Source organism: Pongo abelii, chromosome 4 (assembly GCF_028885655.2).
Source record: "Pongo abelii isolate AG06213 chromosome 4, NHGRI_mPonAbe1-v2.0_pri, whole genome shotgun sequence".
NCBI lineage: Eukaryota > Metazoa > Chordata > Mammalia > Primates > Hominidae > Pongo > Pongo abelii.
This window is the reverse complement of record NC_071989.2, coordinates 79,063,164-79,077,367: the sequence shown is the minus strand read 5'-3', so window position 1 is coordinate 79,077,367 and position 14,204 is coordinate 79,063,164. Positions and strand designations below refer to the sequence as shown.

General features: G+C 41.6%; 1 protein-coding gene across 1 annotated transcript in view; it reads right to left on the bottom strand.

Annotated features, from left to right (window-relative positions):
* Positions 1 to 14,204, bottom strand: part of MCCC2 (methylcrotonyl-CoA carboxylase subunit 2) — a 66,075-nt gene that overhangs the window by 39,212 nt on the left and 12,659 nt on the right. The window contains exons 5-6 of the mRNA XM_024247575.3: positions 11,513 to 11,640; positions 9,670 to 9,782 (exon numbers count right to left, since the gene is read on the bottom strand). Coding sequence (XP_024103343.2) covers positions 9,670 to 9,782; positions 11,513 to 11,640 — 241 coding nt within the window. The remainder of the gene's footprint in view (positions 1 to 9,669; positions 9,783 to 11,512; positions 11,641 to 14,204) is intronic.

The following is a 14,204-nucleotide window of genomic DNA, read 5'->3' as shown; positions in this document are numbered from 1 at the left end:
AAGAATACAAAAAGTCAGTCTTACCCAGTATGTTCTGTTTCCTCCTCAACCTTTTTGTCAGAGAGCCTCAAAGAAATCAAACAGTGATTTTGTTTCTCCTAGGCCCTATCCATCTCCATCACAGGTTGAAATTCATTTTTTTTTTGAGACAGAGTCTCACTCTGTCACCCAGGCTGGAGTGCAGTGGCGTGATCTCGGCTCACTGCGACCTCCGCCTCCCGGGTCCAAGCGATTCTACTGCCTCAGCCTCCCGAGTAGCTGGGACTACAGGCACGCACCACCATGCCTGGCTAATTTTTTGTATTTTTAGTACAGACGAGATTTCACCATGTTAGCCAGGATGGTCTCGATCTCCTGACCTCGTGATCTGCCCACCTCAGCCTCTGAGATTACAGGTGTGAGCCACCGCGCCTGCCTTGAAATGCATTTTTAAAGCAAGGCAAGCAGGGTAGCACACGCCTGTAATCCCAGCTACTCAGGAGGCTGAGGCAGGAGGATTGCTTGAACCCAGGAGTTCAAGACCAGCCTGGGCAACATAATGAGACCTGTCTCGAAAAATAAATAAACAAATAAAACAACGAGAGGCCACATTGGCTCATGCCTGTAATCCCAGCACTTTGGGAGGCCAAGGCAGAAAGATTCCCTGAGCCCAGAAGTATGAGACCAGCCTGGGCAACATAGTGAGATTCCATCTCTACAAAAATAAAAATAAAAATTAGCCAGGCAAGGTGGTGTGCACCTGAAGTCCCAACCACTTGGGAGGCTGAGGCAGGAGGATAACTTGAACCTAAGAGGTCAAGGCTGCAGTGAGCTGTGATTGTGCCACTGCACTCAAGCCTGGGCAACAGAGTGAGACCCTGTCTCTAAAAAAAAAGAAAAAAAGAAAAAGGATGCAGTACCTATCCTAACTAAGCTCCTCAAAACAATTACCAAGGTCAAAACAGTGAAAAGCAACAAGACACATTTCAAAAATAATAAGCTAAGGCAAGCGGGGAGGAGGAGGGAGGTAAGGTAGAGGGGAGAAAGGGAAACCTGAGAATAATTTTAAATATGTCTCCAAAAAGAAGTGAAAATAGGCAGAATACAACACAAAGGAAAAGAGAAAGGCCTGAGGAACTGCAACTAAGCATGGCTAGATGAATGATGCCTATTTCAGAAGAAACAAACTGTTCATTCAAACAAAAACCTTGTTGCTTATACTAAGACAAGAAAGAGAACCAATGCACCAGAGCAAAGATCAATCTACAGCAAACTAGACTATCACTAAATTATAAAAATGAAAAGTAATGTGAGACCTAAAGAAAACACACATGAAGATCCCACTTCTGAGGAGGATTCTAAGTCTCACACATAAAAAGCCAGACATGGAAACCATAATCGGTGTCCTAGACTGTTTGCTACTGCTATAAGAGAATACCCAAGACTGAGTAATTTATATAGAAAAGAAATTTGGCCTGGCATAGTGGCTCATGCTTATAATCCCAACGCTCTGGGAAGCTGAGGTGGGAGGATCGCTTAAGCCAAGAGTTCAAGACCAGCCTGAGCAACAAGACTTCACCTCTACAAAAAGAAAGAAGAAAGAAAGAAAAGAAAAGAAAGAAAGAAAGGAGAGAGGGAGGGAGGGAGGGAGGAGGGAAGGAAGGAAAGAAAGAAAGAGAGAGAAAGAAAGAAAGAAGAAAGAAAGAGAAAGAAAATTTAAAGAAGAAATTTACTTTTCACAGTTCTGGAAGCTGGGAAATCCAAGAGCATGGCACTGGCATCTGACAGTCATTCCATGGTGGAAGAGCAGAAGGTGGGAGGGCAAGAGAGGGCAAGTGTGTGTGAGACAGAGAGGAAAAGAAGGCCAAACTCCCACAATGATGGCATTAATCCATCCATGAGGGCAGAGCTCTCATGACCTAATCACCTCCCAAAGGTGCCACCATTTAACATCACCACAATGGCAACCACGTTTCCAACACATAAACTTTTGGGGGACACATTTAAACTGCACCACTGGGAAAATAAAAGAAGAACATTGCAAAGATCATCATGTCTTCAGGCCTCAGATATGGAGAAGGCCCAGAGAAGGCATTCTCATGACATGAGACTCAAAGAAAGACCACCAGACACCCACACATCAACTCTTTAAACTCCAGAAACAATTAAGGGGTCTTAAAACCTGCCATGAAGGAAAGATGAAACAGAAGAGAACATAAAAGTAAGTACCTAGTTTAACTATCTTTTCTCCTTGAGAGCAAAAGAAAATGTTGAAACCTGGAAGGTCTATAGTAATCTGTCCACATTTTTATAGCAGCAAAGATACAGAAAACGATAGAGGTATGATTGCCAATAGACATACTCTTTGAAATAACCAGGTAAATGAATTTACAATGGGCAAGGCTAGTAACATTAAATAAAAACCAACCTTGGAGAAAAAAACAACAAACTAAATTTGAGTAAGGAAGCTAGTGCTTACTATCGAAATGAATACATAACATAATTGAAGTTAGAAGTGATTAACTTACATAATAAATATAAGGAATTGTTTTATCAGTCTGTCTAAACCAAAGTCTTAAATAAACAACAAAACAAACATTAAAATTAGGAAACAGAACCACTCAATATGTATCATATTATAACTTTAATAGTTATAAGGAGATTTATCTTTTAATAAATATTAAGTAAGTACCATCTCAGGGAAATGTGTGAGGATATAAAAATTCATCTAAATTGTCCCTAATCTCAAGTAGCTAACAGACTAGTAGAGGAAATTAGTTCAGATATATCCAGATAAAAGGGATAAATGCCATTAGTAAGGCACAGTACAAGAACTATGAGAGCTAGGAGGAAGAAAATATTACTTCCAGTAAAGGATTCCGGGATTTCCTTAAAAGGGTGGCATTTGAGATGTGTCTTGGAAGATGGGTTGGAGACTCAGACCCAGGAGGATGAGGGGAAAGAGTACCAGCATGGGCCTGAGCAGATGGTCAAAAAAGGCCATGGTATATACGCAGACCAGTGACTGCATAAGGTTGACTGCAGTTTAGGGTCCAGGAGCAATAAGGCTAGAAAGTTAGGTTGAAATCCGATCACACGGGGGCTTAAGTATCGGGCTAAGAAGTATGAACTTTGTTTTGTAGCAAATAGTAACGGGGGCCACATAAAGAACAACCTTGCAGCATGTGTCCACTGTATGGGAAAGGATAGACTAGGCAGGCAAGGACACCAGGCAGGTGAGGCTAGAGCCACAGTCCAGTGGTAACAAAGGCCTGAGCTACCTCTGGGGGTGATAGTAGGAACAGAGTAGAGAGGAACTGCCCAAAGGTGAAACCAACAGGACTTACTAGTATATTCGGCAAAGGCTTAGGATGTGTTGACTTTGTGCCCGGCATCAGAGCAACTGCCAGGGATACAAAAATGACAAAGATGTATATTTTTGACTTAAAAGGATTAAGTAAGGGAAAATGCAGAGAAAAGAGCCAAGGATGACATCAAGTCCTAGGGAAAGAGCAAGGTAGTGCTAGCAGTAGATGGGAACTCAGGTGAGGAAACAAATGAGTAGGGGAAGTTAATGTGTTCAATGTCTAGTTTGAACCTAAGTCTGAAAAGACAGAGGAAAAAGTGTTTTTCCTACTGTCTGACACAGTCACTCAATACCTCTGACACCAGATATGTGGGGGTATTTCTCCACACACCAAGCAGTTCTCCAGCAGACACCAGCTGTCCTCTAATCCAATTCAGTTCTTACACTGTCTACCTAGAGACAGCATCAGATCCCACAGACTAAGGGCTCAGTCCTACGAGATGGCCCTCACTTCAGATGCCAATCCACAAGGAGCAGGTTGTCACCTATATTTCTGATTGACTGTAAATCAGGGCTGCCACTACCCATCCTTGGGTTTCATTAATTTATAAGAGTGGCCCACAGAACTCAGGGAAACACTTTACTTACGTTTACTGGTTAGGAAGGATATCATAAAGGATACAGATGAACAGCCAGATGAAAAGATACATAAGGTGAGTCTGCAAAGGTCCTCAGGGCTGGAGCTTCTGTCCCCACAGAGTGGGAATGCACCACCTTCCTAGCACTTGGATGAGTTTGCCAGCTCACATGCTCTCTGAACACCATTTAGGGATTTCTATGGAGGCTTCATCACAGAGGCATGGTCAATTATTAACTCAATCCCCAGCCCCTCTCCCTCCCTGGAGGATAGGGCTGGGACTGAAAGCTCCAAGTTCATGGTCATGGCTTGGTCTTTCTGGTGACCAGCACCATCCAGGAGCCCACTAAGAGTTGCCTCATCAGAATAAAAGATGCTCCTATCACCCAGGAAATTCCAAGGGATTTTGGAGCTCTGTGACAAGAATGGGGGTCAAAGACCAAATCATAGAACAAAAGATTCTTCTAGTACCCCTATCTACAAGGGTATTAGGAACTCTGTCTGAGGAACTGGGGCAGACACCAAATATTGGAACAAAAGAGCCTCCTAGTGCCCCTACTGCTCAGAAACTTATGAGGATTTTAGGAGCTCTGTTCCTGGAACTGGGGACAGAGATCAATGTGCATATTTCTTATTATTTCACACTAAGGTACCAGCAGGAAATCGACTGAGAAAGCAGAACCCCTGAGGTTCAGAAGTAGAGATGTAGAGGGGTCAAGACTAGAAAAAGATCAGGGAGATGACAAGTAATGAGATCTGGCTACATCGTTAAAATAAATAAATAAATAAGGGCACCGCAGTGGCATGAAGCATAAGGAGAATTTCAGGAAAAGGAAACAAATGATGATACCAAGAGGCTGTGCAGAGTGGGAATCTGGTCTCTAGGCTGGTGAAACTCTCGTAGGGCATGGAGGTTTGAAGGCGTGAGCAGTTAGAAATGAAGACACTGTGCCAATCCTTAAGAATGTTGGCTGGGCACGGTGGCTCACGCCTATAATCCTAGCACTCTGGGAGGTCAAGGTGGGTGGGTCACCTTAGTTCAGGAGTTCAAGGCCAGCCTGGCCAACATAGTGAAACCTCATCTCTACTAAAAATACAAAAAAGTTAGTCAGGCGTGGTGGTGCATGCCTGTAGTCCCTGCTACTAGGGAGGCTGAGGCAGGAGAATTGCTTGAACCCAGGAGGTGGAGGTTGCAGTGAGCCGAGATCGTGCCACTGCTCTCCAACCTGAATGACACAGTGAGACTCCATCTCAAAGGGCGAAAAAAATGTAGCCACCCAGGTAGGGAGAAAAGCTTCAAAAACAGCAGAAGCTAGAAAAGGTCTTTATCTTTTGGCATAATTTTGGTGTTCTTTTTTTGTTTCCTTTAAAGAAAAGGTATCAACGTGATTTTGGGGTGTGAGAAGAAAAATAAGCAGATAAAAAAAATTGTATTTTCATTTTTAAAAGATGGGGTCTGGCTGGGCACAGTGGCTCAAACCTGTAATCCCAGCACTTTGGGAGACCAATGCGGGCAGATCACTTGACCTCAGGAGTTCGAGACCAGCGTGGGCAACATAGTAAAACCCTGTCTCTACTAAAAATACAAAAATTAGCTGGGCATGGTGGCATGTGCCTATAGTCCCAGCTACTCGGGAGGCTAAGGCAGGAGAATCCCTTGAGCCTGGGAGGCGGAGGTTGCAGTGAGCCAATATTGCATGCCACTGCACTCCAGCCTGGGGACAGAGCAGGACTCCATCTCAAAGAGAAAAGAAGAGAGAGAGAGAGAGAGATGGGGTCTCACTATGCTGGCCATGTTAGGTCTTAAACTCCTGGCCTCAAGCAATCTCCCACCTTAGCCTCCCAAAGTGCTAGGATTAGAAGTGTGAACCACCGTGCCTTGCCCAAGAAAATTAATTAGAGTAAGAGAAAGGGAATAAATGATGAAGCAAAAAGGAGAGGTTAGTATTAAAATCATAAATGACAGGTTTAGATTTTGAGAAGAGGAGAAACATAGCCTGACATCTTCAGTGCAGATGTCAGGTTTAGGCTCATATATTCAGGAAAGGCTCAGAAAAGATACTATGGAAACTTAAAAACACGGTTCATAAAAATATGAGAAGGCAAACCTTAACCCTAAACCTCCTTTCCTATTAAAGGGAAATAGAAAAAAATAAAGGCTAAGAGAAGTAGCTCAAAGAAATACTGATATGTGTGTGTGTGTGTGTGTGTGTATATTATATACGTTATACATAATATGAACAATATATATATAATATGAACTATATAATATGAATTAGATATATAACATGAACCTCTTGGAATTTAAAAAGAAATTTCTGTTATCATATATTGAGTCTCCATAGTATCTTTTCTGACCCTTTCCTGAATATATGAGCCCTAAACCTGAAATCTGCACTGAAGATGTCCGGCTATGTGTGAGCACTTTTCTTCATACTGAAAACACTAGTACTTACTCCATCTTCCCTCTTTGATATATTATATATTATAAATATATGTATATTTTCTTGAGACAGTGTCTCATTCTGTCACTCAGGCTGAAGTGCAGTGGTACAATCATGGCTCACTGAAGCCTCAACCTCCTGGGCTCAAGTAATCCTTCCGCCTCAGCCTCCCAAACAGCTAGGACCACAGGTGTGTGCCCAGGCTGGTCTCACCTGGGCTCAGGCAATCCTCCTGCCTTGGCCTCTCAAAGTACTGGGATTACAGGCATGAGCCACCATGCTCAGCCCTAATATTTTTTAAAAAACAAAAATAAAATAAGTAAAAGGAAGATAGACATTCAGTCAAATGCCCTTCAGACATTTTGAGTTTTTTATCATAAGCAGGTATTGCTTATTCCAAGAAGTATGTACACGTTTGATTTTTAAAAGACCTGATTTTAAAGCACTTTAAACTTCAAAGTTCCACAGGAATAGAGACTCCACCTGGCAGCAGAAAGACACAGCAAAGAACATGTTAGATGATAGAGGGCTATAGTGCTTAAATAGTAGCCTCCCCCAACAAAAGAAAAAGATATAGCCATATCCTAATCCCCAGAATCTGTACAGGTGGTCTCATTTGAAAAAGGAATCTTTGCAGATATAATTAAGAATCTTGTGGATTATCTGGGTGGTCCCTAAATCCAATGACAAGTGTTCTATAAGACAGAGAAGGAGAAGACCCAGATACCCAGAGAAGGCCATGTGAAGATGGAGGCAGACATGCGAGGGAGGTAGCCATAAGCCGGGGGAATACCTGGAGCCACCAGGAGCTGGAAGAGGCTAGGAAAGGAACAGAATGTCCCCTGGAAGCACAGCCCCACTGCTGCCTTGACTGCAGAGTTATGGCTTCCAGAACTTCACAGAATAAATTTCTGTTGGCCAAGCATTGTGGCTCATGCCTATAATCCCAGCTACTCGCAAGGCAAAGGTGGGAGGATGTCTGAGGCCAGGAGTTCAAGACCAGCCGGAGCAACATACCAAGACATTCACCTCTAAATAAATACATAAATTTCTGTTGCTTTAAGCCACTCAATTTGTGATAATTTGTTACAACAGCCCTAGGAAACTAATAAAAGGTAAGCTATAAAAATTGTAACACCAGGCCCAGCATGTTGGCTCAGGCCTGTAATCCCAGCACATTGGGAGGCTAAGGCAGAAGGATTGCTTGAAGCCAAGAGTTTGAGACCAGCCTGGCCAACATAGCAAGATCCTGTTTCTCTAAAAGAAAAAAAATAATACCAGATTAAATGGAGACCACAATATGAATTTCATATAGATAATGCACGGCCATCTGTGCAAAAGTAAGCAAAGCCTAAGTTTCTATTTAGATAAATAAATAGTGTGTAAATAAATACTGTGTAACAGTAAAATATACCATAAACAATTACAACCAACTATGTTGATACAAAAATCAAAAAGATATATAATAATTGCAAGTACAGATTAATCAGAATATTAACAAAAATATTACAAACTTAAGAAATCCAATAAAGAAATGAAAACACAATAGCAGCATCTGTATTATAAATATTCCAACCATGCAAAAAAAATTACAGAATAACAAACATCCATTAGCCTAATACCTAGTCTTAATAAATCTTGACATGAAGCAAAATTTACTTCAGATCATTTTTTTAAGGAATAAAGTATTTGGCCAGGCGCGGTGGCTCACGCCTGTTATCCCAGCACTTTGGGAGGCCGAGGTGGGCGGATCACGAGGTCGGCAGATCACAAGGTGAGGAGATCGAGACCATCCTGGCTAACGTGGTGAAACCCTGTCTCTACTAAAAATACAAAAAATTAGCCAGGCATAGTGGTGGGCACCTGTAGTCCCAGCTACTCAGGAGGCTGAAAAAGGAGAATGGCGTGAACCCGGGAGGCAAAGCTTGCAGTGAGCCAAGGTTGCACCACTGCACTCCAGCCTGGGCAACAGAGCAAGACTCCACCTCAAAAAAAAAAAAAGAAAAAAAAAGGAATTAAGTATTTGAGATATAGTTGAAGCACCTATCTACCTCCTACCTCATCCCTGTCTCTACCTTCCCACCTCAGAGGCAACCACTGTTCTAAAGCTGAGTGTATCACTCCCATGTGCATGTTTATACACAAATAATATACAGTAGGATTTGATGTATTTAACCTTTACAAACATAGTAATTAGCCATATATTGATTCTACTATTTTTTTTACTCAATCTACTTTTTGAGGCTTATGTTGACAGATGCAATTTTAGTTCATTCGTTTTAACAGATAAAAACTGTATTATTAATCTCCCATTAATGGACAGTTAGGTTATTCTCTAACTTTTGCTCTAACAAACAATGCTACGATGAACTTTTCTTTCCTTTTTCTTTTTTGAGACAGGGTCTCATTCTGTTTCTCAGGCTGGAGTTCAGTGGTGCAACCACAGCTCGCTGTAGCCTCAAACTCCCAGGCTCAAGTGATCCTCCTACCTCAGCCTCATGAAAGCTGGAACCACAGGCATGTGCCACACCACACTCGGCTAATTTTTTATTTTTTTGTAGAGACGGGGTCTCCCTATGTTGTGCAGGCTGGTCTCTCATTCCTGGGCTCAAGTGATCCTCTCACTTCAGCCTCCCAAAGTGCTGGGATTTCAGGCACAAGTCACGGTGCCTGGCCATGAACTATTCTTCTAAGTATCTCTTCACACATGTATTAGAGTTTCCCTAGGGTATAGCCCTAGAAAAGGAATTACTGGAGCCCTTTCTTTTTAAACCCTGTTTTCCTTTTAAAAACCTGTTCTTTGTTTGTTTGAGACACAGTCTTGCTTCGTTGCCAGGCTGGAGTGCAGTGGCACGATCTCAGCTCACTGCAACCTCTGCCTCCCAGGTTCAAGCAATTCTCCTGCCTCAGTCTCCCGAGTTGCTGGGACTACAGGCATGTGCCACCACGCCCAGCTAATTTTTTGTATTTTTAATAGAGACGGGGTTTCACCGTGTTAGCCAGGATAGTCTCGATCTCCTGACCTCGTGATCCGCCCACCTCAGCCTCCCAAAGTGCTGGGATTCCAGGCGTGAGCCACCGCGCCTGGCCTAAAACCTGTTTTAATAATCTTATTACGATATAGAAGTATTCCTACAGTTAATAAAAAGCTCTAATTGGAGACAACTTTAGATACTCTCTGTGGAAAAAGATTAGATTTTGTGTTAAATTCTGTTTTACTTTCAAGCCATCCCAGAGTACCTAATTCGTAAAGATACTTGGAGTAAAAAGCACCACTGTACACTTCATTCATGAAAAATTACCTGTGCAATATTTTTAGAAGACATAATTGCCTGATTATAGAATGTACGGCCAAAGTGGTCTCGATCTGCAAACACATCTGCTTGTCGAGGTAAGTATGCTCCTCCGGAGTCAACTGAAGACAAGGAAAATGAGAAACATAAGCATCTCTATGAACAAAATGTGCTACACAGAGGGAAACTTGTATCAATGACAGCATCGGTTCTTAATCACATTCACAAAAAACTTGCCCTGTCTTTCTAAACTATTATAGAGCCTCGTTCTCCAAACCCCCAATGCAGCCAAAAGGATTCATTGCCCCAAACCCATTAGGCTTTCCTACCTCTGTGCAAAATTCTCCTCGAAATGTTTAGAACATTCTCTCCTTTGAAGACCAGCTAAAGCCCCAGAAACATCATAAATTCTTAAAGAGTTAAGGTGGAAAAGTATCTTTTCTTCTTCTAAACCAATACAAAAGCCATCCACAGAATTCATATAATAATTTATACATATTGCCTTCTGATACTGTTTTTATTGCAGATTGGAGTGGTGGGTACACAGGTCAGTTGCGTTCAAAGCAGAGCTCATGACTTCACAGCTGTGTGATTACAGGTGTGTTTCCTAGCCATCCTATGCCCCGGTTTCCTTACCCACGAAATGAAGATAACAAAAGGAGCCATATCATATATTAGGATGACTTGAAAAATGTATAGAAAGCACTTAGTTCAGAATCTGCAACCATTAAGTCTTTTGTTAGTTGCACATTATATGCCGTGTCCAATTCATTATAAGCTCGCTGAAGACAGAGACAACAAAATCCTCCTCACTGTATCCCCTATAAAGACTGGCACAGCACCTGCAAGCAGCTGGGCCTCATTTGCTGTTTTCTCTATGTGCAGAGCAGTTCGTATTGTGAGTTAATCAGGTAAATTCAACTTCACAGAAAAAAACAAAACAAAAAATACCTCTACATCAGTACCCATTCAAATACCTGCATACATGAACAACATATGTTGGAATTTTACCAGACTAACCCAGTATCAGGAAAGGCCCTTTTTTTTTTTTTTTTTTTTGAGATAGAGTCTCTCTCTGTTGCCCAGGCTGGAGTACAGTGGCATGATTTCGGCTCACTGCAAGCTCCGCCTCCCAGGTTCACACCATTCTCCTGCCTCAGCCTCCCAAGTAGCTGGGACTACAGGCGCCTGCCACCACGCCCGGCTAATTTGCCCAGCTAATTTTTTATATTTTTTTTCAGTAGAGACGAGGTTTCACCGTGTTAGCCAGGATGGTCTCCATCTCCTGACCTCGTGATCTGACCGCCTTGGCCTCCCAAAGTGCTGGGATTACAGGCATGAGCCACCGCGCCTGGAGGAAAGGCCCATTTTAAACTGCTTTGCTTTCAGGTTCTTCGATTTAAATGTGTTTTAATTTCAAATATAAGTTTACTTTCATTGGAAATTAAATTTACTTTAAATTACATCTGCTCAAATTATATAATACTTGCACATTTAACGCAGTACCTGGCACTCAAGAGATCTATAAATATTTGCTACTATTTTTTTCATAGTATGATCCATAAAGTTAAAAGAAAAACAGGATCTAGAGAACAAAAAAAAAACCACACAACATGTAAAGAAAAAAACTGGCATGCATCAAAATGTATGAGTATTATACACTAGTACTATGAACAGTTCTTGTTTACTTTCCCCCAGAGTTTTCAGCAAAGAATCTGTGTTTCCTTTATAATTACAGGAGAAATCAACAGGTTTTTAAAATACCCATCCCAAATGTAATACATACAGCCTTCCAAACTATCTTGCATTTTACCAGCTAATAATAGTTTATTTTACCACTCTTGTGACTTGCCCAAGTAGATGCAGGGGAGCCTGTTTTGCATGGCAATTTCTTGGGCCCGTAATTGTTTTTTCACAGTCACTGGGTAGTAGGCACCTCCTTTGACGGTGGCATCATTGGCAATAATCATGCATTCTACTCTGAAAGGCAGAAATTTCATTGGAGAGAGAATTTAAGATATTTCTTCAAAACTAATTACACTCATTACAAGACACCCCAATACGACCTTCAACTTCTAGTATGTATCACTATTAACATCCATTAGCAGACAGCAGTCTTAGGATATAAATGCAAGCTTTAATCACAGTTCACATATTAATTTATATAATACAAAACAATTACTTTTAACAAGTTTATAAACTCATACTTGGTTTTTGAAGAGTCATCGGTCCTAGATTAGTAATAAAAAACTAACAACCTAAGCCGTGTGTCATAATGGTTCTTTGAATGAAAGGGTCCTAACAAGATGAAAATAATAATGAAAAAAAAAATCCAAGTCTCAAAGGAAAAGAATTCCCTCATAATAAACCTTCAAAGTCTCCTTTTAGGAGGGTATTTTGCAAAAATGAAAACTGACCTTTAGTACTAAGATTTATTTTTTGTATTCTTGTTCTTCAACATTACAGCCCCATGGTTTTCTACAAAACTAAAAGTAGTCTAAAATATAACGTTCATCTTAAGTGAAGTCAGAATGAATGCAAACTTTAATATACTAAAAACACATGAAAGGTATCCTGAGTCATCAACAGTGCTGTTTCTCACCAAAACCAGTTTATTGGGTATGAGCCACAAAGAGCAGGGCGGCCGACAACCACGGCTGGTTGGGGAAACTGCACAGCACTGGCAGGAAACCTTAAGGTCAGAGGTACCCTTGAAATCTGAGATGACAACAGTGTGCTCTTTACAAAATTCAATTTTCTTTATGTTTCTGATGTTTGTGTTACCTCACTTTATGCTGCCTACAACTCTAAAGAGTGAGTCATTAAATCCCCGCTGAAAATAGAGAACGGCAACTGAACACCCAGCACAGGGTAGTGTTGAGCTTCTCATACTAGGATATGTGGCCAGCAGGGCTCACCACAAGACAAACAGGACTCTTCTTTGAGCGTCAATTTTATTCCCTAGGTCATATAAAACCTTTTTCTGCACTGCAATGAACATTTTATAGAGTAGAATGCAAACTTTTAATGATTTAACATTAAACGAACTAGACTTCAGAGGAAATGTAGGCTTCTCATAGGTTGCTGGGCCATAACCTCACACTCCAGAGTGTGTGCTCATACTTCCTACCACTGGGGGTGCTACACTAGAAAGTTTAAGAAGCTCTGGTACTGGAAAGAGGCCGGGCTGTGCAGTCAGTCTGACAAAGTTAGACTGAAATTCTGGTTCTGCCAACTTGTTAGTTATGTGACCATGGACAAGGGACATAACCATATCTGCTTGTCTATTAAAGGTCACAGACTTGTTACAGAACGAGAAATCAAATTGGCCCACAAAAATACTAGATTGCATATCTATTGGTTTTGCCTACCCAGCATCTATTATTTTGGCAACAAAACTAAACCTTCTTTCAGAAACTGCCTCTTATCTTTAATCTAGGTGGCTCAAGTAGGACTGACCCCAGAGCCTGCCTTAAAGGGGGGCACAGGGACCAGGTCTTTCTACCCAGAGTTCCCACTGAGGCTCGGCAATGGGACAGGCTCTAAGCCTAAGCAGATCTTGCCTTCCACTGCAGCTGCTAAACTTATACAATATAAACCAGGAACTGCCTATGACCATCGCTGCCTCTGGATTTAGAGAGGCTGCCTAGAAACAAAGCCAACACACAGCAGGTCAGGGCCAGGAGTAGAAAACAGCCTGGGACCTAATAATACCTAAGACCATTTAAGCTCCCAGATCCAGCCATGCCCAGACTCACCAGATAAGAGAATCAATATATCCTCTTTTTTTGCTTAATTTGAGCAAACCCAGCTCATCTGTCATTTGTCAGAGAAAGAGTAGTGATGATATAAACTGTTCAACAACAATTTTCATGTAAGAAAGGTCAATTTGAACTATAATAAAGGCCAGGGCAGTGGCTCATGCTTGTAATCCCAGAACTTTGGGAGGCCGAGGCAGGAAGATCATTTGATGCCAGGAGTTTGAGGCTACAGTAAGCTATGATCATGTCACTGCACTCCAGCCTGGGCAACAGAGTAAGACCTCAACTCCAAAAAAAAAATTATAATGATGTGCTAGCCTATATTCAACATCGTTTGAGCCCAGAAGTTCGAGATTAGCCTAGGCAACAGAGCGAGACACCATCTCTAAAAAAAACAAAAAAGGAAAAAAAGAAAGAATTTATAATTAAGTATTGCTTTATACCTATTAAATGACTGAATTTTTTTCAGCCATAATATCCAATACTAGAGCATCTCTAGTGAAAAGATAAAGACTGGTCTCCTTCCTTGCCCTTGTCTCCATGAAAAGACATCTTTTTTTTTTTTTTTTTTGAGACAGAGTCTTGCTCTGTCACCAGGCTGGAGTGCAGTGGCTCCATCTCAGCTCACTGCAACCTCCGCCTCCCAGGTTCAAGCGATTCTCCTGCCTCAGCCTCCCAAGTAGCTGGGACTACAGGCGTGTGCCACCATGCTGGCTTATTTTTTTATTTTTAGTAGAGACAGGGTTTCACCACATTGGCCAGCCTGATCTCAAACTCCTGACC